The sequence below is a fragment of the Balaenoptera musculus genome, chromosome 10, assembly GCF_009873245.2.
Source record: "Balaenoptera musculus isolate JJ_BM4_2016_0621 chromosome 10, mBalMus1.pri.v3, whole genome shotgun sequence".
Taxonomy (NCBI): domain Eukaryota; kingdom Metazoa; phylum Chordata; class Mammalia; order Artiodactyla; family Balaenopteridae; genus Balaenoptera; species Balaenoptera musculus.
In genome coordinates, this window is record NC_045794.1 from 65,666,695 (window position 1) to 65,692,731 (window position 26,037).

The window sequence follows — 26,037 nt, forward strand, 5'->3', positions numbered from 1 at the left end:
ACAGGGTACTTCCAGGTTGAGTGCAGACCCTCACAGGTACTGAGGGCATTGCCCTGTAACTCCAACTTGGCACTTGTAAGTAGAAGGAAATGAGGTTAGCTAGAGTCCATTAAGAATTCATACTGTCCTATACAATATACCGAGCGCTTATATGTATGACCTTGATCTAGGAGACTGAAAACTCCTTATGGATGTGACTGAGTTTATTTAATTTGCCCTATGAAATATTTATAAAACTGTACACTGTAGTACAGTGTTTCCAAACTATACTTTTGTTCTTACTTGGGGGAGAAAAATAACCAAAGGATTTCATATCTCCTTCACAATTCTTATTTTGCTCCTGGTTAAATTTGTTTTATTTACTTTGACTTAACCATGTATTTTTAAAGTTATTATGTGAGTTAATTTCAATGTCAGATTCAGCATAATCTTTTATAGGGTATAGCCCTTGCCCATAAAGAACATTGCATATTCTCACTTTAGGTTAAAGGTACTCTAAATTTTCCCAGTGGGTTCTGTCTCTAGTTTCTCCCTACTATTATCCTTTCTAGCACACACATTATTTTCTTTTAATATACAAACATGGTCTGTCATTTTACTATTCAAAAGCCTTTATCGAGGACATTTTGCACATGGAATAACAGCCATTGATTGTGATGGGTAACTTGATGGCAAAGGGTCTCAGACTATGCTTGTCATGGAATCCATGCTGTAGCTCTCTGGTGCTCTCCTTAGTACTGAACAAATTAAACTTCCTGCCCCTAAGCCTTTATTCAACTGATTCCCTTTGCTTGGGATGATTTCTTCCTCATTCTCTTTTCCAGCCCTTTATATCTTCCCATTATGGCCTCTTACATATCAGTAATATATGTTCCACCTCTTGCAAAGAGCCTTCCTAAGTTCCTTTCATGGAAATTCATCTCCCTGTCCTCCTTAACACCTCTTTCTCTCTGTAGACACACACACACACACACACACACTTTGTGCTTTTGTTTTTCAATTATTCAGGTAAAGTCATACATTTTTAGTACTCAATCATATTTATTCACCATCAATATAGAATGTCTGGGTCGGCAGGTATATCCCCCTAATGTACTCCATGTCCATGCCTTGTTTGTGCTCTTCTCTATAACTGAAATACCTTTTTCCCTTTGCTCATTTATCCATGTTGAGCCTATCTACCAGTTTGTATCTTGTTACCAATTTTATGATTTTCCTATTTTATACACTTGTTCTGTCTTTCACTACAAAATTCAGGAAAGACAAGGCTAAGCAAAAACACTAGTACATAGATAATTATTGATGGATATTAATTAATGTTTACATTTTGGTGAGAAAACAAGAAATTCGTTTTTTTCTTTATTATGCTTTTTCTTTCTTTTTTTTTTGAAGAAACGATCAGGTTTTTTTCTGGAAAATAAACCAACATACCAGCTTTGGAAGGCAGGGTACTACATGGTAGTATACTTTCCAGAGAAAGAGATCACTATTCTTTGGGATAAAAAGACAACCATCCATATCAAAGTTGGACCACAGTGGAGGGTAAGTCAGCCTATTTGGTAGGTCAATCCAAATGAGATGCAAAAAATGAAATTACATTTACCTTTTTGATGTTTTACAGAAATAAAATGATTGATGATTTTCTTTAAGAAATAAGTTATATTTTCAGAATTACTAACTCAGACCCCAGAGAAGAACAACTTTACCAAATGCTGTATACAGTTCTTTTTTACTTCAGCCTTACAGTATCCAGTTTTCCAAAGTTACTTAGGTCAGGTTCTTTTTTTCCCATTCCCTGCAGCATGGTTATTTGATATGTTTGTAGTAGAGTTAGATTCATTTATTACAGTTTGCATTCCATCTTTTCCTCCATATTCTGGATATTTTTTAAGTTTACATACAGTAAAATTCTAAAAAAAATGTAAAATAATTTACTTTTGTTGTCTGCAGTTCTGTGGATTTTAACAAATGCATGGAGTTGTGTATCCACCACCACAGTTCTAGATAGAACAGATCCATCAATTCCCCAATTTCTCACATGTTGCCTCTTTATTGTCAACTCCTACTTCCAACCCCTCACCCTTGGCAACCATTGATCTATTTTCCATCTGCATAGTTTTGCCTTTTCTGGATACAGTAGAAATGAAATCATGCAATCTATAGCCTTTTGGGTCTGGCTTCTTTGACTTGGCAAAATACATTCAAGATTCATCCATATTGTTGAATGAATTAATTGTTCCTATACACTGCTAAGTGGTACTCTGTTGTATGGATGTACTAGTTTGTATTATCCATTAATGGTTGAAGATTCAATCTGGGTTGTTTACAATTTTTGTCAATTTATATTTTACATTGTTTTAATTATTGTTTACTGTTAAATATTGTACTAGATATTATTAAATATTTTTATTATTTTAGATATTTAAAATTTTATTAAACATTTTAAATTTATATGTTAAGGTTGTTTTTGAAACGTTGATATAGTTTTTTTTTTTTTTTTTTAAAGAACTGACATCTTTATTTATTTATTTATTTATTTGGGCTGTGTTGGGTCTTCGTTTCTGTGCGAGGGCTTTCTCTAGTTGTGGCAAGCGGGGGCCACTCTTCATCGCGGTGCGCGGGCCTCTCACTATCGCAGCCTCTCTTGTTGCGGAGCACAGGCTCCAGGCGCGCAGGCTCAGTAGTTGTGGCTCACGGGCCTAGTTGCTCCGCGGCATGTGGGATCTTCCCAGACCAGGGCTCGACCCCGTGTCCCCTGCATTAGCAGGCAGACTCTCAACCACTGCGCTACCAGGGAAGCCCTGATATAGTTTTAAAAATCCACTTTATCTGAAATTGAAATTGAGACTCATGGATATAATCTGTGGCAAGTTAGGGAAAAATGGGGATAGTAATAACAAATTCTCATAAAACTGGAAAATATACATATTTTAAAATATTTTAAAATGTTATAAACTTAAGATATGATTGTATATTGAAGTCATTTTCTTTCAGCCCTAAGTAAAATAAAGCCCCCAAATCTATTCCTAGGTGTTTGCTGGCATCTTGCATTTCTTTGATGAAGATGAAATAATTTAGTCATTGCCATACTTCTTCAGCTATGTTTTCTGCCATTGTCTACCATGTATCCTCCCCTCCTTACTTTTTTTTTTTTTAAATTTTTTAAATTTCAGATAACGAATACTTTTTAATTTATTTTATTTTTATATTTATTTTTGGCGGTGTTGGATCTTCGTTTCTGTGCAAGGGCTTTCTCTAGTTGTGGCAAGCGGGGGCCACTCTTCATCGCGGTGTGCGGGCCTCTCATTATCGCGGCCTCTCTTGTTGCGGAGCACAGGCTCCAGACGCGCAGGCTCAGTAGTTGTGGCTCACGGGCCTAGTTGCTCCGCGACATGTGGGATCTTCCAAGACCAGGGCTCGAACCCGCGTCCTCTGCATTAGCAGGCAAATTCTCAACCACTGCGCCACCAGGGAAGCACCCCCTCCTTACTTTTTGAAAACAAATTAAACATTTATTCTTGTACATCTTCCCTTAGTGTTACTGCTGCCTTAAATTTTGGGGTGAGCAGTAGAGGAAGAGGCCACTGTCTTTGAATAGGTATTGCGGCTTCTGAGAGCAGAGGCACCATGGTAAGCAGTGGCCGTGGCAGTTGCAATCCCAAGATTATTGTCAGCTTTGCTGGAGGCATGGGCAGCCAACTTTACCATTAACAAAGGGCTGCGTTCCATTCTTCAGTACATGAGGAGAGAGGTCAGTTTGTTTAATTTCAAAGCTTGAGGAGGATTTTCATTGCTTTTGGAATCTCATTCTTCCCTGTACTCTTAATCCATCTCCCTCCCCAAGAGAAAAGTTTTTCACGTTATTTGAGAAAATGCAGTGGATATTGTTGATGTGGATAATCCATATGGCACTTTCAGTAACCACTGCATAACCCATAACAAACTTTATAAAAATGAGGTAAGATGTGGATTTCATTTATTGTGTCTCATGGTGGCATGATATATGAATATAGAGTTAACTTTTTCTTTAGAAGTTATGCTTTGAATGTTTTGGCTTTTCAAAGTACGACCTAAAGAAAGATAAATTATTTCTATGGTTTCAACATTTATAGTCTTAGAAAACCTTAAACATAACAGGAAGTGGGTCTTTCATCATTAAAATGTAAATATGTAAATATACACAGAATATGTATATATATACACATATTTGTATATACACACTCAGACATATACTGTAATGTTTGTATTATACTTGTACAGACACTGTAGTGTTTGTATTATACTTTTCCAAGTTACTTATATTATTAGTTTTATCAATGCTAAGACAATGGTAAGTGTGAAAAGATAAAATTCGGGGGATGGAAAAATATTTTTGAGAATCTAAAATAATTATAATTAAATTATAATTAAATTATAATTAAATAGACATGAAATTTCTGTTAATTATAATTAAATAGACATGAAATTCCACCTTCTTGAAACATTTTTTAAATGGTTATTGTGGAAATTCTTAAAATGTCTATTTTAAATCTATTGAAAATTTCAGTGAATATTAGTCCTTAAATGTTAAAATGAATATAGAATATTTCATGATAATTTTCTTTTACTTTAGAACAAATTATCAGGATTATGTGGAAACTTTGACAAATGTACTTCAAATGATATGACCACATCCAATAACTTAGAAGTGAGAAATGCCCAGGTATTTGGAGATAGTTGGGCATTAGGACAGGTAAGTGGAATATATGTATTTTAGAAGTAAACAAATATTTTTTGTTGTATTTATCCACTAAAACATTTTATCCTTACAGAAAAATTTATTTAGGTAACACTATTTTATGTAATATTTGTGCAGTAATCCATAGTTGACAAACTCAAACTACTTTCACATTTAATTTCTCATGTAATCAATCCTGTGACAGTCTTGTAATGTAAAGGGTGTTGACTCCATATTATAGATGAAGAAATTGAGACTCAGGAAGGTTAAATGACTTGTCTAATATTATATATCCAGAAAGCAGCAGGAGTGACTTTCCAATTCACATCTTCTAATCACATGCTTTTCCTTTCACTGCAAAATTCTCTTTCAGTGTATTTGTATTTCTAGTGATGTATCTTTTGTCAACTCAAGGTAATGAATAAATGAAGGCAGAATTTCTTAACATTTGTTCTCCAGACATGGCTGGATGTGGGATGGGGAGGGATAGGGAATGGATTTGTGGCCAACTTACCTTTGGGAGCAGTCAGAATAAATTAAGTCAGGCATATTTCTTTTTTGAAGGATTTCTTGAGGCATTATATTCCTCTAAGGGAGGGATGTGTTTGAAGGCATTCCCGAACTTACTGACACAGAACTTACGTTTTTGTGTATTAGTTATCAAGGAAATAGTTTTCTATGGGACACAATCTGAGAAATGCTGAACTAACTCAGAAAACAGTCAAACTGGAAATTTGTTATACTCTTTTCTTCTACTTTTTTTTTAACCTATTTTTTTTCTAACTGAAAGTAGTGTCTGCAACTGTAATTTCCTGGTTGGTTAGTATTTGGTTAGTTGCCTTACTATTTTGCCTAATTTACTAACATATCTAAATCTTTTTATAAAAATAAAAGGGGATTGGGGTTAAACATTCATCCAATTTAGTAAAATTTAAGCAGTATATTTCATTGTGGTCTACATTGGAAAGTATAAAGATTTTATTTTTTAAAATATAAAATGAATTAAGGAATACCTAATTTATAATAATACTTAAATATTTGGACTCATCAAAGAATTTTAGACTCATTAATACCTAATGGACAAAGCTGAAAATAAAAAAAAATTCATTCAGTAAGTTCTATTTAGCACTTAATGTTTTCCAGGATATATGAACACATAATATTATTAAAACATAGCCACTGCCCTTAGGAATTTAGAGTCTAGTTTAGCAGACGAGGTAGAAAAACTTAACAATGGAAATATGAGACAGGTGCTTGGATAGAGGTGTATACAACATGGAGTTCATGATGGTCAAAGGAAGGTTCCCCAAGAAGGTGCCATTGAGCTGACTCCTACAAGACTCATAAGAGCTATACAAGTGAAGATGATGGGAAAGAGTGCAGCAGCAAAGGAGGGAGCATCCCTTTAGAACGTGTCAGGAAGACTGGAGTGAGTATGGTGCCTAACAGGAATTTTAAGAAGTTCAATATGGCTGTGGTGGAAGGTGTGAAGTAGGGAATGGCTGGAATGCAAAATATAAAGCTGCAAGATATGTGTGCTAGGATCTGGACTCGAAGGCCCTAAATTAGTTAGGCTCTTATAATCCAGCTAAGAAATGTTAAATCAGTGAAGATTTAGAAAACTATCTAAATCTGACAGACATCTGAAACATCAGCCTCTGTTGAAAGGACTGCATAGGAAAGATGAATTTGGAGAATTCAAGAATGTCTCCGATCTTCCTGGCTTATTGCGTAGACACTGGTGCTCTTCCAGGAGACAGGGCACAGAGGAAAGTGGGTGGTAGGGGACGGTGGGGACAGGACAATGGTGTAAGATAAGTACATTTTAGAATGTGTTGAGAGAGAAGTGACAGATATTTATGTGGAAATGTCCCAATTTTTGAGATATCAGAAAAGAGATATGGGCTGGAAATATGGATTTGGTAGTTACTATTATATTCAGGTTGCTGAAGGCATGAGAAGTGTATAGAATGAAAAAAATAGAGATTTGAAGGTCAAGTCTTGCAGAGAAAAGAGGCGGAAGGAGGATGAGGAGTAGCAGCAAATGAACTAGGGGGAAACCCAGCAGAAAATGGTGCCACCGGAAACACATGCGAGACACGTGAGAAGGGTAAAGTATGAAACAGAATCAAAGACAGCGAAAGGGCAAGTGAGATAAAGACTGAAAAGTTGCCTTTTTTTTTAGTATTGAGGAGATCAATGATGGCCTTCTCCAGGCCAGTTTCAGGGAGGTGGATTCGAAGAGGCAGAGACCGAATTGTTTAGTATATGGGAGGTGAGCCTGTAGACACTTGAGTGTATGCAACTCCTCAGAGGATGGCTTGTGACAGAAATGAAGGACGTGAAAGTTAAAGGAAAGAGAATAATTTGCTTAGGCAATTTTTTTAGTCATGTAATGCTGCACTTGACAGTTTAAAAATGATTTACCTTCACTCTCTAATATTTTCATGATTTTAATAGTAAATTTAGTTGCCTTCAAAAATACTATATACTATTAACACTGAGTTGGCTGAGCACAGGTGCTTTAGGTAAAGTCTGTCTAAAAGAATGAGAATATATTAGATATGATTGTGGTGGATAAAGTCAGATTAGGTTACTCTGGTTTCAGCTTCAGAAATCACCCCTTAAAAACTTTCTTTTCTCTTTTTCCACAGTGTGAAACCCCAAGTGAATCATTTAAACCCTGTGAGGCACATCAAAACAAATTTCCTTACGCCAAGAAAGAATGCTCCATTTTGTACAGTGATGTCTTTGCTCCTTGTCGCAATGTGGTAAATGAACGCTTTACTAAACTTCCCAATTTAAACAAGTGCTGCTGTATCTATAATGTTGAGATGAACAGGACAAATAATTTAGCTACCCATTGGCTTTTCAGGTATACTACCTAACCCTTGTTAGGAAGACAAATCTGGTAGTTTGTTTTTCTGTGGCACTGACACATTTAGTTGATTTACTCTTCCTCACTCCATCCTATTTAACAGCATATATAATGCTTGTTAATGATCTGTTTCAGTTTATGAAACATTTTTACGTCCATCATCAAAGCCATAAATGACTGATCAAAGCCATAAATGCTTATCTTTCTTCAGAGGACACTACCAAATGGGCATTCTTCTCCTTAACCCAAAGTATAGTTTACAAATATTATTAGTGACACATTTAAAATGGTTTTACAAGCACATCCTAAGATTGAATGTAATTTATTTAGAAATTTAACTTTTTAAATGTCTTTCCAACATAATAATTTTAGGTTCCAATAGAAGTTTTAAAAATAGTTTAAGATATTATTAAAAACTAAGCAAAAGTACATTTGGAAGTAGAACATTCTTTTAATGCCATGCAAATATGCCAATAAAGAAACAATGAGCTTCTACAGATATTAATCTGTTGTATTGCAGATGTTGAAGTTGTATTTGTTAGTCCCGTTACCTGTGTTGCTAGTTCTTTGATCTTACATTTGCCTAATAAATTCCTTTGGATGAATAGAAGTTTGAGATATTGAGAACTCTCTAGGTGGCAGTGTTAAGCTGATAATAGCAAATTTTGAAAATCTACCAGTTAGTTTTCTTTTAGAAGGTTGAATTTTAATCAGCTGTAGTTAGTACTTTTTGAAATTAATTTATCTTTCACTTCATTTTCAGATTGATGTTACTTCTTTTGCCAAAAATTGTCATGAAGACACGTGTAACTGTAACCTTGGTGGGGATTGTGAATGTTTATGCACAAGTGTAGCAGCGTATGCGTACAAGTGTTGTCAGGAAGGGGTTTCTGTTCACTGGAGATCATCTACTATTTGTTGTGAGTACCCTCTCAGGGCATCATCATTAGGTGGGAACATTATGAAGAGATTCATATTGTCTCATCTTAGAAGCGATACCATGGACTCATGGAAATAGAATTTCTTTAAGATGAGTAAATTTTATATTCTTTTGACAATGCAGATAAATTGTAGTATAGCTAAAGGATTTATAAAAGAAACTTTGAAGTAAGTTTTTCTGTTCTGTGTTAGACTGTTGTGACTGTAACATTTGAACTACAAATTATTTACATACCATCTTCGGAGATACTGTTTATGCCTATTTCTCTTATGGCTATGAAATTCCACTGTTCTAATGATAAGAAACATAGTTTTAAAAACATCATTTTGAATTTGTGTTCAGATTTGACTCTAAACTTTTCATTTACTTGTGTAGATAGTAAGTCATCTGATGAACAGCTTATGATTTTAACACTTTCAGTGGACATTTATAAATTGGCAGATATACTTGCCTACCTATAAAATAATCTTAGGAAATTTAATGAATTATTACAGAGCACTCTTAAAGAATCCTCTTTGCTCAGAGAAAACTCCCAAATAATGATGTCATTCTGAGTTCTTTCACTTTGTCATTGATAAACCATATCTTGCATATATTCAGATAAGTGGTGAGATCCTTATTTAGTTTAACATTTCTTCTTTTTTCCTTTTAGCACTCGATTGTGAATATTACAATGAAGGTATGTGACATTTAAAGAATATCACTATAGTATTCTATTAAATATATCTTCAGATTCAAAGTTCTTGAACAAGTTTGCTGGGAACAAGGTATGAAGAGTTCATAATTTGGCATACAGTTAACCCTTGAACAAGGAGGGGGCTAGGGGTGCCAACTCTCTGCGCAATTGAGAATCCATGTATGGCTGTGTAGAGAGGAAAAGATGATTTTCAGGAGAAGAGGATACAGTCTGAAGGTAGGAAGTTGGGAACATATACATTTAGGGTATGGCAAGTGGGCCAGGAAGGATTAGAGACGTAAGAAGGAAACTGAGGTAGAGCTGAGTCCCCTGGGCTGAGTCACAGGACAGTTTCCAGGACTTTCTGAATGGAGATTTAGTGGTCTTCTAATAACGCACTACCTTTGCTGGGAACCAAAAGCTATAGTGTGGTTGTCATTAACTGCAGCTGAAGTCAGATCTGGATTAGAGTCCAGTCTCTGTCATGTATAAACATTGTGAACCTGGTTAAGTCATTTAAGTTTATTTTTTTTGTTTATTTATTTCTATGTTTGTTGTGAGCTTAAATGAGACACTGTATGTCACCTATACTGCTGGAACAAAATAAACCCTTATTAAATGGTGCTGTTATGATAACTAAAAAAAAAAAAAAAGGAAAATCCATGTATGGTTTATAGTCACCCTGCGTATCTGCAATTCTGCATCCTCAGATTCAACCAGCCATGGATTGTGTAGTACTGTAGTATTTACTCTTGAAACAAATCTGCATATAAGTGAACTTGCACAGTTCAAACCCATGTTGTTCAAGTGCCAACTGTATGACTCAATGAAAGCCATTGCCTTCTAAAATGTATCTAAATTTCTAAGTATTTGTGTTAAAATTTATTCCCTGTAAAATAAAAGTGTTGTAACTAAGTTCTCAGCACCTAGGAGGCTCTCAGTAGTTTTTGAATAATATGAATGAATGAGTGAGTAAAGCTAGCTAATTTTTTAGGTAAAAAGGATGAAAGATATATACCAAATGCATACCTTTTATCATTATGAATAAATATGGACATTATTCAAACTTTTATTATGTTGTGGAAATCAAAGAAACAAACTATAATATAGGAATTTATTTAGCCATCATTTTAGGCAAAATAATTATTTATATCTTATCAGAATGAGAACTTATTGATTTAGTAATAATGAAAATCTCCTAGTCTCCCAAGCATTCAGATTTGCAATGGGAAGTCTAAGAGGAGGTGCTGCCTAAAACTAAGGCATAGATGTAAGAGACAGGGAATTATATCCTCATTGAAAATGCCAGACATTAGCGGAATTGAAGCCTGCTTTTTGTCAAACCTATTTAATGAGGAAGGCATAGCCACTTAAACCTAATTCAGACAAATAAGATGATCCAGGGAGGTGTCCATTTTGACAGTAACTGGACAAAAACCCATGATGAGTAGGTTAGATTAATAGTTATAGGAAAGCTGATCCATTAAAGAAAAAAACCAACCAACCAATGCAAAGTATTTTCCATGACTTATTGAGCCACGAAGAAATCTGTCAGCTGTAAAAGTACAAAGAAAGCCAGAAAATTTTAGTAAAATAGAGATGATGAATTAAAAAGAAAATGGACATTTTAGTCTTTGGTTGTTTCTGTTATATCTTTGGAAGTTTGAAGAAGAAAAAAATCCCACATTAAAAAAATTCTGTGTTTGTTAAAGAAAATCTAAACCAAACATATTTCCCACACCACACCCACTCCACATCAATCCTTTGGATTCCATGCTTAAGATAAGACTGATTGCCTAATATTAAGTACCTAATAATAAAAATGGCTTTTGTTGTGTTAACTATACCTATATCATATAATTTAAGCTTCAAAATATGCCTGAAAGGCATAGCGTTATTATTATCATTATTAACACAAAGGAGGAAATTGAGGCATAGGTGAATTAAATAACTTGGTCAAAGTCGTTTAGCCAAAATGTGGTAAATGGATTTATAAACAATCTAAGTTCAGAACCCACGAGCTTGATCTCCATGCTACACTGCCTAGTAGCACATCCTAGTCTAGGAATCATCACCGCACATCGTTATCATATGCTCTACACAACGTACACAGACAGCAAGTTGAGAAAATGCTCCAATAACTTCCTCGTTTAAGAATTCCTGCCTCACACAGTTCTGCTGTGAAAGTCTCCATCTGTGCCTTTGTACTTTCTGGCGTTCCTTCTGCAGGCCCTTGGAAACAGAAGCAGAATTTTCTATGAATATTGAATTTCTACCTCTTGCTGCTTGGTACATTTTGCTTTTTGTCAGTAAGTCTGCTGCACTTCTACTGATGGTTTGTTTCCCTAATGTGTTACAAGATTCTTCAAACCAGTTCTTCTAGTTTCATTTGTAATACTGTATTGGTAGTATTCAGAGGGTGAACACGGGGCATTCGGCCTTCATGAGACCCACGAGAGACAGAGATTCTGTTTCCTGTGATCAAAGTAATAGGGAACAGAGTCAGCCTGCCAAGGAGAGGAAGAGTTGTGAAAGTAACGTGATCAAGGTAGATAATTGAAGGGGAATAAAGAATTGTGGAAGTTGTTGATAGTAATAAAAAGAAAAAAGTTTTAAATGAGTATTCTTAATTTGTTTCATCTCAAATAATTTCACAACTATTGTAAACTTACCTAGTCTTCTTTGGACATTCATAGCTGGCATTTTTCTCTGGACACTGTTATTAAAATACTTAAATTATTCAAAGCAGATGCAGAGATAAATGATTGTGATTCTGTAGGAGGAAAAAATTTTTTAAAGTAGGAAAATTCAGAGGTTACTACTGAGATAAGTTCAGTAATCCTTCACACAATGACTGTCTCTAGTATCTTCATTCTTATGGCATTTGCTAAAAATATAAAGGTTCTATTGCTGTAGGGAGTAAGACTTCAAGATCCTGCTAAAAATTGTTGTGCAAGTTTTAAGTTCAGAGTGATTTTATTAGATCAGATATTCTTTTTTTTTAATTATTTGCTTTATTCTATTTATTTATTTATTTATTTTTAAAATTTTATTTATTTATTTATGGCTGTGTTGGGTCTTCGTTTCTGTGCACGGGCTTTCTCTAGTTGTGGCAAGTGGGGGCCACTCTTAATCGCGGTGCGCGGGCCTCTCACTGTCGCGGCCTCTCTTGCTGCGGAGCACAGGCTCCAGATGTGCAGGCTCAGCAATTGTGGCTCATGGGCCCAGTTGCTCTGCGGCATGTGGGATCTTCCCAGACCAGGGCTCGAACCCGTGTCCCCTGCATTGGCAGGCAGATTCTCAACCACTGCACCACCAGGGAAGCCCTAGATCAGATATTCTTAATACTGTGCTTAAATAATCACTACAGGAAATGATTGCTTTTAGTAGACAGTGAAATTATAATTCTCCCTGCAGAAAATTAATGATAAAGTCAGTGACTTTTGTCCCTCAATTGCTAGTGAAAATGCAGGAAAACAATTCAGACACAAGATATCCATCAACTGGGAATCAATTCAGGAGCTTTCGATTTTTATACAAATGGATTTCTCAGATGACAGTTGTCTCTTCAGGTTGCTGTAGGAAGGTACTTGTGCAGTAGGGGAGAGAATATTTTGTTTAGTGGTCTATCTCCTTTCTCCTGTTCTTCTCTTGGACATCTGTGAGGGTGCTTGAAGCCCACAAGCTGTAGTTGTATATGTCGTCTTCATTTTGAATTGAATCTCATAATTTACATGTTTATATACCTATTTGTACATTATTTACATATTCACACAAATCTAAATTGGTGTGTATTTTCATCTTGGAAGCTTATGTTGCTCTTGTCTTCCCTAGAAAATGAGCTAGTAGGTGGTGGAGACTAATGATATAGTTTTCTTGGACGTTGTAGACTTTGGCTCATAGAGAAACTGTGCAGGGTATATATTTGTAACAGTGGTGGGGAGTCCATTGCTGCCAGGCTCATAGCGAAATTCTTCACTGCATCTGCTCAGTTCCATCTTGGTGTGGGGGGCAGAGGTTTTCAAAGCTCCATGTGCACGCAAGGTGTCTGAGTCCCTCCTAAAGCTCCTTCCCCATGGCTTAGAAGTGTCCCTAGCTTCTCAGTGGTGAAATGTCTCAGCTGATGAGTCAGTGGATGGGACAGCACTTGAAGATAATTCGTCCTATAATCCCTACCTTCTCCTGTTCCTCATGATGGAAATTTTGGTTCTTGCTCTCCTTCCGGTTTGGGAGACTTTGTAACCCTCTAATCCAATTATCTTCTCCCCTTCTCTTAGGCTTGGTCTTCATCCTGAAAGGGAAAAAACCCAGGTTGTGGGTTTCTTTGAATTTTTTTCCATCCATCTTAAGAATAGGCTGGGAAAGGAAAACTGTCCTTGAGATAAAAATTGGAGAAAAGAGGAAAACTGAAATTCACTGAGAGCAACCAGATTGTTCTTTTCTGAAACCACCTATATTAGCATTTTACATAACCTACAACGTAAATATCTACATATACCTGTAAAAGTACACAGCTAATAATTATGCAATTTAGATAATTCAGAAGAAACCTCAAAGTTTTATAGTACCTCACTTATTTTAAAACATTAAACGTCATAGAGGTTGTGTTGAAGGTAAACTGACGTTATTATCATAAAACTTAACGCATCAATTTATTTTTAATATCAGTGAATTTTAAAATTAATTTATATAGTTTTCTTTATAAGATGAAGTTTGTAGGAATACTACTTTGACTGAGTTTCAGGTTTGGTTCTACACTAAGTAGTTTTTTTACTATAGTATATATTTTTCACTTTATATGAAACCATTGAAGTGTATGGAAATGATAGCATAAGTAAAATGACACTTGACTTCTCTGTTCAGCATCATCTTATTTTCTTCTTTATAGACATACCTCACTGATGAAATTCAGTAATCCCCAAAATAGTAAAATATTGTATATCATGTCTGTGAATTCTGTGTTAATGTAATGCAACCTATTAAGGAGAGATGATTTTTAGAAGACTATCAAAATACCTTACCATTGATAGAACTAAGCTTAAGTTTGTTGAGAGTAGATTAGAGTCTTGGAATATTAGAGTGAAAGGTTACCTAGACAAACATCTTCAAATATGTGAGAAAATTTGAGGTCTAGAAAGCTTAAGTCAACCTTTTTTTTTTTTTTTTTAATAGGGAGCATTTTCTTTTTTCTTTTTTTTTTTAAATTTTATTTTATTTATTTTATTTATGGCTGTGTTGGGTCTTCGTTTCTGTGCAAGGGCTTTCTCTAGTTGTGGCAAGCGGGGGCCACTCTTCATCGCGGTGCGCGGGGCTCTCACTATTGCGGCCTCTCTTGTTGCGGAGCACAGGCTCCAGACGTGCAGGCTCAGTAATTGTGGCTCATGGGCCCAGTTGCTCTGCGGCATGTGGGATCTTCCCAGACCAGGGCTCGAACCCGTGTCCCCTGCATTGGCAGGCAGATTCTCAATCACTGTGCCACCAGGGAAGCCCTTAAGTCAACCTTTTATCCATCACCGCTAGGTATACATGTACATATACATATACACATACACAGTCATGTATATATATATTCTAAACTGCATATTCTAAATATGTATATATTCCAAATCAATATAATATATTCTTTTTGAAAAGAGTTGTTATTATGTTACTGATGAATGTTTAAATGCTCAGTAATTTTCGGAGTATTTTTTGGTATTAGAATTTATTCCATTGAAATGACAGCTTGAAATGTAAAAATCCTATGCCAACTTATAATTCTCTCATTTGCATTTAACTAGGGCTTGGAGAAGGACCATATATGCTGGCAAGTTATGGGCAGACTGGCCTTATTCTGGGGGCCAATATGACCAGTAGAAGCATTTTCTCTCTGCCAAGAAGTAGTATTCATGGTGATTTATTTTTTAATTTTATGATCACTCCAGGTCTTTTCAAAGAGAAGGCATCATGTAAGTATAATTTCCAACTGAAAATAAGAATTTAGTTTTCCACTGACCTTTTTTCATTTATTCATGCAGTAAATATTAATTGGGGAATCTAATATGTTTACGACATTTTTCTAGGTGCTCTAAAGGATTTGAAATAAAATAAGACACTGGTATACGAACTAGCTCTCTCTTTTGTATATAAAATCATTTCTTTGTTTATCTATTGGCATATATAGATGCAATTAGAATGTAATTGTTTGGTTGAGTTTTTGGTTCCAAATAAAGCACAGCTTCAGTTTTCATAGCATTAATCACAGAACTTAATTTGAAATTTTTGAAAAATAGTCTGCTGATAATTAACATGTGAAAGATTTTAATGCCAGATTAAAGTAAAAGAAAAAAAGTTGTGATTTAATATCAAGGAAGTTAAATTAAGACCATAAATCAAAGTCTAGATAGTCATTGAGACAGTCTGTTTTTCTTACATGGCCTTGTCTGTCGTGGCACCTGGCACCACATTTACTGGTTTGCCCCTGTAGATCTATACTGGTCGTATCCACTTGGCACCTGTTCTGCCTGGTGGTTGGTGTTCCCTTCTGATCCATGATGTTCAGGCTACATTGTTACTATTCTTACCCTGCTTAGACCCATGCATGGTGTGTTCTATAAACTTAGGAAATATTTATTGAATGAATGAATCCGACTTAAGTTTCACTTATTCAGAGAAATCTCCTGATTTTCCAGTTAAAATAAATTGCTCCATTCTTGTCAAAAGAGCTCCTTTAATTCTTTTTAATCTGTGAAAACAGCTATCACAGTCTAAAGTTCTAATTTATATATTAGTTATATATTTTTTCTCTTATAAAAATATCTTTTATTTTTCTTTGCATCTTCCAGTGCTCAGCAGAGGGGTTTGTAAGTTTTAGGACACAATAAATGCCTTTGGAATCGTTTATTGGATTTGAGAGAGCTCTTCATTGTATGATTTACAAAAATTAATTTTTTTAATAGAAAAATCCTAGTACATTTAAATTAAGGGATTGAGACCTAAAGAAATTAAGGTTTAAGAAATTAAATCTAAAATCTCAATGAAGAAACTTATGCCATGGGTTTTATAAATATAAGGGAAACTTTTAAAGCGCATAACAAAAAAGCATGACACTTCTCAAATGCTTTGTAGTTGTTCATTAGCTTTCTCATCATCTCTTGGGAAATAGACAATAATGTTGAGCAAATAGTCTTTTCTTAATGCAGTAAAATCACTTGCAAGAACATTTGCTCATTAAGAATCCAGTGATATTGAAATGCAGCACCATGTTTAAATTGATCTGTTTCTCTATTCTCTTTTTCTTTTCTATCATCCAATTTAGCCATTTGTAGATTTTGTACATTTGAAAATGTTAAAGCTTGCAAGTACAAATGTGTGTCCAATTAACTGTTCAACTATTTGTATGGGATTGTACATTCTGGGGTCCTAAGTTGATACTTCTTTTTTTCCCCCAAAGACATGATCAATTATTTTAAAAATGGAACTTATCAAAGACTGATTATTTTTGGAGCTGTCACTTTATGCATTGCATTAAAATACTATTTTTTCCTTTAGAGATCTTATAATTCATTTCTGAAATCTTTGAGATTGGCATTAACTATGTATGATAATTGTGCAGTTCTGTTTTTGTCAGCTTTATAAATGAATTTTATAATGCCAGTGCTGATGATCTGCCTTCTCCAGAGAACCCAGGGAGTTGTCAAACACTGCTCTGTTTTACAGCATTGGCACTTGTTTCCTTGGAATCTGCCGAAAGGCCAAACTACTTTCTCTATGTCCATGATGATGACACTCTTAGTCTGAAACTGTGGGAGGTGAATTCCGCCTTTCATCGGAGAGCCACATTTTTTCACCATCAGGGCCTCTGGATTCCTGGTTACAGTGCTTTTGAGTTATACAGCAAGAAAGGCTTCTTCATCATATTGACAGATTCTAGTGCCAAGGCATCAAAATATGATGATTCTGAAGAATTTAAACATTTAAGTAGCTTCAGCATAGAAGGTATGTTTCCTGAGATCTTCAAATACAGATTAAGTAGATAACTTAAATAATGACGGAATATTTATTAGGTTTTAATTTAAAAATCATTTTTAATGTGTATAATTAGTTGCATGACCTTTTATGACCTTAGTAAGTTTCTTAACCTGTCTCTCAGTTTACACATCTGTAAAATGGGAGAAATAATAATACCTACTTCATAGGGTTATAGTATTACATAAGTTAATGTGGTAAATTGTTTAGAATAGCTTTAAATGATGTTATTTTTATGATTGCCTCAATGATTACTTTCAGTGCTGTCTGGGCTTTGGAAATAGAACTTACCCATGTCTCCTTGTTGTCTAGTTTTGTATCTACCTTTTCCTTCATTAGAAGGCAACTTCTCATATAATTTGATTCTTAATGATAAAGACAATGTGTTTAACTCTGTTCTTTGAATACTACGGAGTCTGGTTCCACTGACCTCTAGAAGATTTTTCTGGTTCAGCAGAATCCTGGTCTTATTTCTAGAGATCCTTGCTGTTCTATAGCTATTGAATTTTCGAAATTTCAGAGAGGAATCCTCACTGCCTTACCCAGTGTTTAAAAGTCATGCTTTATTTTCAAAACCTAAGAGCTTGATATCTGCCTTGGGTCTCCCAAACAATTTTTTTTCATTCTAACAAACTCTTATAAGTCAGTCTAAGAGAGCTAATCATTTGCCTTTTTTTGTTGTGGATACGTTTCTATAAATGTCTTTGGATTTTAGAAAATTCAAACTGAGCTTCAAATTTTTGCCTATTGAATGGGGTTCCTGGACTCATGAGAAAAAGAGTCACTGACATGGCTATACAACATTCTATAGAGTGAGTGTGATATTTTTACTTGAATTTACTTAAAAGTTGAATTTTACAAGCCTTTATTTCCTCTCCAATACACAAATCTGCTCCATTAGAACCAGACCCAGTGGCCTTACCTGAGCTTTGGACAACTGCAGCCAATGGCATCATCAAAATCTCAGAAACTCATCTTTGTGGGCTTCCCAAACCTAGGATACACTAGGGGTTTATTCTAGTCTCGGAACCAACCCTCTCTCATGCCCCATGATCCTAGTAACCCAGGTCTAATGAGTATTTTAATATTTAGATGCATAGATGCCTTCCAGAAAGTCTTATTTTCCTTCTCATACCTTGGAATTAAATTCTATATCTGAAGTCCAAGAAACAAAACCTGCTTCCTGAACTTTCTCCCTTATGGAGTGCTCTCCTTCAGAGATAGTTTTGGACTGCTGCAGAAGGACAGGTCTATGATGTGAGAAGGGGAAAATATTAGCAGAGTGTGCAGGAGAAAAATCTTCAGTCAAGGAAGGTTTTTATAGCTACAAGCATGTATTACTAAAACCTATTCATTCATTTTTGTCATTAGATAATACTTACCATGTACAAGGCAATGAGCTAAATTCTGTGAGAAGAACAAAGATGGAGTGTTTTCCTAACGTCTGATGTCAGGCAATAAATATGTCTTTGGTCTTGCCATTTTTCCAGTTGTTTGAATTTGGCAAGTCACTTGGCTCCTCTTAGCCTCAATTTCTTCATTTATAAAATGGAGGTAATACCCACTCAACAGGATTGTTGCAAGGATAAAATAAAATTATGGACAAAAAGTTATTTTGCAAAAAATAAAATTCCGAACAAGTGTATGCTATTATCATGATACATAGATCAATGAACACCCACTAAACATAAAGAAAGGAAGAAGATTTAGAATTTTCCTTGGCCTCCTGCACCTCTTGCTTTTTTAAATGTTTGGAAGATAAACTAACATTTTGATATTCGACCTGAGCATGAAATGCTTTGATCAGCAAACAATTACAATGCTTTTTATTCCCCATAGCCCTGTCTTTTCCACAGTATTATAATCAAAGAGAGATCAAACCCTAAAGGTTTACTATCATAAATCATTATTTTTCAAGCTGTCCATTTTTGTACACAATCTAAATTTCATTTTTCCCCAGAAATCCAGGCAGCAGTGCCTTACAGGAGGATGTGTGAATGGAGATATGAACCTTGTGCCACTCCCTGTTTTAAAACGTGTAGTGACCCTGCAGCTCTAGCATGTAAATTTCTTCCACCGTAAGTCATGTTTAACCATTCATGAACAGATTCTAGCATTAGCAGATTCTGCTCTCAGTGATTTTTTTTGTTTTTAGATTAAAAAAATTCTTAACAATAATTTGTTCTAGATACTCACTCATGAATTTATTTTGTTTTATTCAAGCAGTAGTTATTGAGGGTCTGCTATATGCCAGCAATTCTTCTAGCTGTTAGGGATACAGTATTGAACAAAGTATTTACCTTTCCGCAGCTTAAACATTTTGTTGCACTGAGGCAGAGAATAAAAAATAAAAATGTAAATATATAATGCAATATATTGTTAAATGGACTTATGTATTATGGAGAAAAATAAAGGAAGGTAAGGGAAACAGGGAGCATAAGGCAGGTGTGTGTGTGTTTGCTCATTAATGTAGGGTGGTCAGGGAAGAATAGGCTGACAAGGTGACATCTAGTAAGAGATGCGAAGGAAGTGAGGGAACTAGCCATGTGGATATCTGGGGAAAGAGCCTTTCAATCTGAGAAACGTGTAAAGGTCCTGAGATGGGAATTGTTTGGTGTGCTTGAGGATGAGCAGGGAGGCCAGTTAATTGGAGCAAAGTGAACAAAATTTAGAGGTAGGAGAAGAGAGCAGAGAATCATAGTGGTGGGCGAATCATATAGGGCCTTGTAGCCTGTTGTGAGGACTTTTTGTCTCTGAGTAACGTCCTGGTGTATTTTGGGCAGAGGAGTGACAGAATCTTTTAAAATGTTTACACTGGCTATTGCACTGACTTTTGGTGAGGGGAAGAACAAGGGCAGAACTGGGTAGTAATACAGACAAGACACAAAGGGGATTTGACTAGGTTGGTAGCCCTGGAGGTTATGTGGGAAGTGAACAGATTCTGGATATATTTTGAACTTAGGGCCATAAGGGATGCTGATAGAATCAACGTCAGTTATGAGAGAAAGAGGAGTTAAGGACTCCAGTTCAGGTCTCAGCCTTTTGTAGGTTTCAGAATCATATGAAATCGCCATTTTTGTGGTCAAAACTGGTCAAATATCAACAAACTCGAATGATTCAATTTAACGGAAGGGCTGAGTTGCCATTTACTAAGATAAGGAAGATGTTAGGAGGAGCAGTTTGGAGGAAAAGCCAGGAATTTGGTTTTGAGGATTTTAAATTTCAAACTGAAAATTGTTCGTTGGATTTGGTGATCTGGAGAATAGGAAGAGGCAAAATGGAGATAAGCAATGTAACAGCTTTTTTTTTTTTTTTAAGGAGTTTTGTTGTAAAGGAGAACAGAGAAGTGCAACCGTAGTAGGAGGGAATATTTTTAAAAGAATCATTTTCTATTAGTCATTTATGAGCTTCTGCTCTACAACAAACACTGGCACCAGAAAAGGTTCTGGCATATGAGTAAATGAGATGTAGCCCTTATTTCAAGGAGCTCACAGTCTTTAGGAAGAAGACAGGAACAATAGCAGATAATTGACAATACAGGGGAAAGAGGGCTGGAGGAATAACCACCACCACAACTAGCACATTGAAGTATTTACAGCATGACACACACTGTGCTAAGTGCTGTACAACTGGTAATCTCATTATTCCCATTTTCAGAAGAGAAAACAAACCGAGGCACAGAGAAGGTAAGCAACTTGCCTCAGACCACACAGTTTGCAGGCAGTAGAGCCAGAGTTTGAACAACTACATCCTGTTGGGTAACAGGTGCTATGGGAACAGAGAGAAGGAAATGAAATTTCTGTTTATTTTCTTAAAAATGAAAACAACCAGTTCTTTCTGAAAAGAAGTCTTCACCATTCACTTGGACCCCTCACATTCACAAACCTATTTCCTGTCTCTTCTGGGAGCCATCGGGAGGAGGAGAAATAACAGGGGCCCCATAGGAAGGAGAGCACGTGGGGGAGGAAGGAAGAAAGAGGGGCAAGGCCAGCCCTGGCACTGGGGAGGAAACGGAGCTATATTCTGAAGTGGCATTTGGCTAGTTTATTTCTCGTGGCATACCCAGTCTCCAGGGTGGTGGAACCCAGATCCTCAGTGCTTCCATTGTTTGGTCTGTAGCTCCCCCGAAGTTTCCTTTTTGGTATAGTTAGAACGCAGAGAAGAGACTCGGCGTGAAACTTCACCCCTGCCAAGCTGTTTCTCATCTCTGTCTTGACCACTATTTCCTTTCTACTTCTTCCGGTTCCCTGGGCTGAGGCACCTCATTATGGCTCCTCCTGGTACTTGAGGTCCTGAGGGGAGACTCAAGTACTGAGCTGGCATGTCAACATAGCCCTGCACGCCTCCTCCAAGTCCCCAGCAGAACCACCCTGCTTGTTCTAGATGATTTCAGTTTCTGGCACATAGCAAGTGTTGAAAATAAAAATATCTAGTGGAAATGAGAACTTTTATGAGAAAAGATGCCAACTAGCGTACCACAGAGCCCATATGTAAGTAGAGCTATCCCTATTACATAATATACCTATTATAAGAACTGTTCTACATCTGAGGCATATTTATCAGTCAGACGTTGACTAGATTACCAGTTGTATGACAAAATAAAGAGCACCCTGCTGTGTGCAACCATGACGACATTTTAAAGGAACAAGTTACTGGGTTTTGGAAGATGATTTTAAAACGATAGCTGTGGTTTTGACTTGCATAAAGCAACTGCAGGATAATTGAGTTGCATAAAAAATGAAGTTTATTTAATGTGAGGATAACCAGCTGGCCCTAGTATTTTCAGTAATCTAGTAACTTTTTCTTTTTTGCTTGACAGAGTTTAGAGTAGGATAGGAATATCATATACTGGTTAAAATTTTATTATTTAAGTTCACTTTATGAAATAAATAATTGGTCTTATAAGCTGAGCTATTAATGTTTTTAAAAAAAATATGTGAAGGAAGCATCCAAGAGATGGCCAAAGGGGCTTCTGTTAAAAGAGAAATTAGCTTTTCTTGGTTTTGGATTTCCTTCCATGAACGAGTGCCCTCTGGTGGCAACACGTGCCCCTAGTGTCAAGTTAGTTCATTTCCACACTGAATTGGAAAGGGGCTGTATTTTTGGTCCAAATTTTTTACTTTATAGGTAAGGCAATTGGAAATGTTTTAAAATATTAAAATTAGTATCATAGCCTGCCGGTGTATTTGAGAGGCAGATAAGCAAGCCTTTTTTCAACTATATGTACAGTAATTCTCTCTAGTATGTATGAATCTAATAATTGGTTGTACATGAAGGATATATTTCTTTTGAATCAGAATAAACTGGACTCTGAGCCCCAACTGAACGAGAAGGAAGACTTTATCTCAGTCATTATCTTGGCTTCATTCCCTTAGAGGATAAGCATTCAGGATGGTCCTGCCCGTTTTTGGCCCCCGATTCCCAAGCCCATGCTTCTTGAAATGTGGGCCTCCTGATTTCATGTGCCCACACACAGGACCAGACGTTTTGGGGCTTGAAATTCAGTCTCCTTAGGCTCATATACAACCACCTCCTCCCAGAGCACAGCCACTATTTTGGGCACAGGCCCTGAGGCTCTTGAGAACTGCAGCCTCTGCCACCCCCTTCCCTGTTCTCAGAGAAGAGCATGTCCCACCTCCATCTCTGCCACCCAGAGATTCCTAATTACTTTTCGATGACTTCAGGGCTTAATAATCAGCAGGGAGAGCCCCTGAACATCCTGTTTTTGTTCTACCAACGTCCTTATGGATATTCAAAGAGTGTGTCTCTCTGCTTATATGTGGGGGAGTATAGGAAAGTAACAGTATGATGAATATAGAGTAAAATCACAATTACAGAACATGGCCTTAGTGTGTCCCAAACATAAGTGTATGTTTTGAATATTCTGTGTTCAGATTCTGCCTCAGTCATGAATATTTCTTTATCATCCACTAGCTTGTGATTTCATACAATGAGGTATGATGGAATAATAGCAAGCAGAGCACTGCTTAGTGCTTGACAAGGAGAACAGAAGAATTTTAGGAAAACTGTATCTTAGTTTCCTATATTAAATGTAATATATTTTTATATTAAAAGTTTTTTCTTACTTTAATTTTTTTTCATTTAAAGGGTTGAAGGATGCTTGCCCTACTGCCCTAAAAATATGATCCTTGATGAAGTCACTCTCAAGTGTGTTTACCCAGAAGACTGTAAGTGTGGACCTTACTTCACTTATTCTGAAAAGTAAAATACTTGAATATTTTTTATATGATGGCAAGTGACTATGAACAGAAGTTTTAGACAGACAATAAACCTTCATGACATTCTTATTCATTGTCCTTTTCAAAGTTTTTGGATTCTGAATTACTTTCTAAACCATGTAAGTCTTTGCTCTCACATTCTTCCTGCATCCTCTCTCCCAAAATATTTTCCTTAAAGCTAAACATCCTTATATGAACTATGTGGGCTTCACTTTAAGCAAAACAGATTAAAGAAGAGTATCTTTGCTTCTTTGTAGGCATACCTCTGATTCCCACAGAACCAGCATTAATTTCTCCAGGTAAGCCATCTCTACCCATGTTTACAGGTATCGTTACAACTTTAGACACTAAACTTAGCATCATGTAATTTAAATATTGGCACTCCTAAACAGCTGCTGGTGTTAGTACTGTCCCATCCACGAGAGAACCCAGCAGTCACTTTGGTCTCACTAAGTAGCTATTCACTGGATCAACAAGCCACATTTTCAGAATGGCTTCCACCTTTGGTCCACCTCTGTCCCATTTCAGTTAGTATAGATAATAAGAACTTCCCTCATGTCTTTGCCTAGAATTTAGCTTTTACTAAATCCTGATTAAATTTTCACAGTGACTAAGTTGACGCTGAAGAGACTTTAAGGCAAATGAAGTCATCCTTTAAGCACTTTTATTCTCATTCCTGTGTTCTCTCCCAGCCTCTGGAGGAGGCATTCTGGGCTCAAACCCTCACTTCGCTCCCTCCCTATGAAACTTGCCTCAGGAAAGGATTGAATAAATCCACTCACAGTGAGGCTTGACAAACCTAATGTATTATATCTCCTGGGGTTATAATTTAGAAAAATTCAGATATTTATTCTTTAAATATGTTTGACAAGCTTTCATTGAGTGTCAACGCTGCCAGGTACTGTCCTGACACTGGGGGTGGGGAGCGGAGAGGAAGGGAGAACGGTAAACAAGTCACAGCCCCAACCCTAAAACAGCGAATAGTCCATAGGCTGTCGTGATATTACAGTAGGAGTAAGTACAAGCGGTAAGCAGGAGGGGTCTTATACTTATTTTGGACGTGTGGTCTCAGTTGGGTAACAGAAGGTCAGAGGTGGATAGCTAGGAGAAGGAGGAAGTGTGTGCACATGCAAAGGCCTGCAGCCGAGAGGGAACCTGTCACACAGAGGGGCTCCAAGCAGGTCATCGCACCTTGAGAGTGTGGTGTGGGGGAATTGTGCCAAGAGATGGTGTGGAAGAGATGTTTAGAGGCCAGATCACAAACGGCCCATGACAGGAAATTGTTGGGTTTGTGTTTTTTTCTGAAGGCCATGGCAAATCACTGGAGGATTTTAATAAGTCCTGTGACATCTTCCAAATAATAGTCTCACTACAATCATCGCTATTACTACTATTCTTTTTCTTTTCTTTTTTTTTTTTTTAAGAAATTCACGTTCTTTTCTATTTATTTATTTATGGCTGTGTTGGGTCTTCATTTCTGTGCAAGGGCCTTCTCTAGTTGTCGCAAGTGGGGACCACTCTTCATCGCGGTGCGCGGGCCTCTCACTATCGCGGCCTCTCTTGTTGCGGAGCACAGGCTCCAGACGCGCAGGCTCAGTAATTGTGGCTCACGGGCCCAGTTGCTCTGCGGCACGTGGGATCTTCCCAGACCAGGGCTCGAACCCGTGTCCCCTGCATTGGCAGGCAGACTCTCAACCACTGCGCCACCAGGGAAGCCCTCTTTTTCTTTTTAATTATGATATTTATTTTTTATTTTTACTTTTATTTTTTTCACACACACACACTGTATTTTATTTTTACAAGAGATAAATAAACTGACACCAAGCACTGTAAATGGATGACCACGACAAAAGCAACATAGTTGCAATTACCAAACACGAAACACACTCATACTATGTCATAATATTGACATTCAGTCCAGTAATCCTCCACTGTAACAGCTCCTTTACTTTGCAGTGAAAATTGATTTGTATAGTTTTTGCCTCTGAGTCCTTGTGGGATTTTTTTTTTTTATTCAAACAGAAAGTCACAAAGATTATAATCATCCTCATCAGTTCACTCAGTCCCATGTAATTAATTTTTTTTATCTTGATCTTTTGTTAGCACTTTTATGAATTCATCAGTTTTCCATTAGAGTTCTGAAAATGCTTACTCATTCAGTTCAGCAGTATAGTCAGTTACCAGAAACCTGTACTTGTCAGAGTCTTTTCCATGAATTCCTTGAAGATGAAACCCTTTTATAGGAACATTTTTGCAAAAGCATCAGAGTACACCCAGAACTGTCTGTAAATGACAAAAGACTTAAAAATGACCACGGTTAAAGATTTGATGAAAGTTCATAATAATGCAATTGACAAGGAAATTTAGTTATTTCTGAGATATACATTTTAAAGTAATAACTAGAGTTATGACTTATAACATTATACCAGAACATATAAGATTTTTAGAAATTTCATGTAATATCTGAAACATTTATATTAACATATTTCCATACAAATAACCCAAAGAAAGTTTAGTATTAGTTGTTTTTATTGTTTGTTTGTTTTTTTATACTGCAGGTTCTTATTAGTCATCAATTTT

General features: G+C 36.3%; 1 protein-coding gene across 2 annotated transcripts in view; it reads left to right on the forward strand.

Annotated features, from left to right (window-relative positions):
• Positions 1-26,037, forward strand: part of OTOGL (otogelin like) — a 147,717-nt gene that overhangs the window by 73,223 nt on the left and 48,457 nt on the right. For both annotated transcript variants that reach the window (XM_036866495.1, XM_036866496.1), the window contains 10 exons: positions 1,393-1,542; positions 4,613-4,732; positions 7,372-7,488; positions 8,359-8,515; positions 9,188-9,214; positions 14,992-15,159; positions 16,910-17,188; positions 19,179-19,296; positions 23,327-23,406; positions 23,715-23,783. In XM_036866495.1, the coding sequence (XP_036722390.1) occupies positions 1,393-1,542; positions 4,613-4,732; positions 7,372-7,488; positions 8,359-8,515; positions 9,188-9,214; positions 14,992-15,159; positions 16,910-17,188; positions 19,179-19,296; positions 23,327-23,406; positions 23,715-23,783 (1,285 nt within the window). The remainder of the gene's footprint in view (positions 1-1,392; positions 1,543-4,612; positions 4,733-7,371; positions 7,489-8,358; positions 8,516-9,187; positions 9,215-14,991; positions 15,160-16,909; positions 17,189-19,178; positions 19,297-23,326; positions 23,407-23,714; positions 23,784-26,037) is intronic.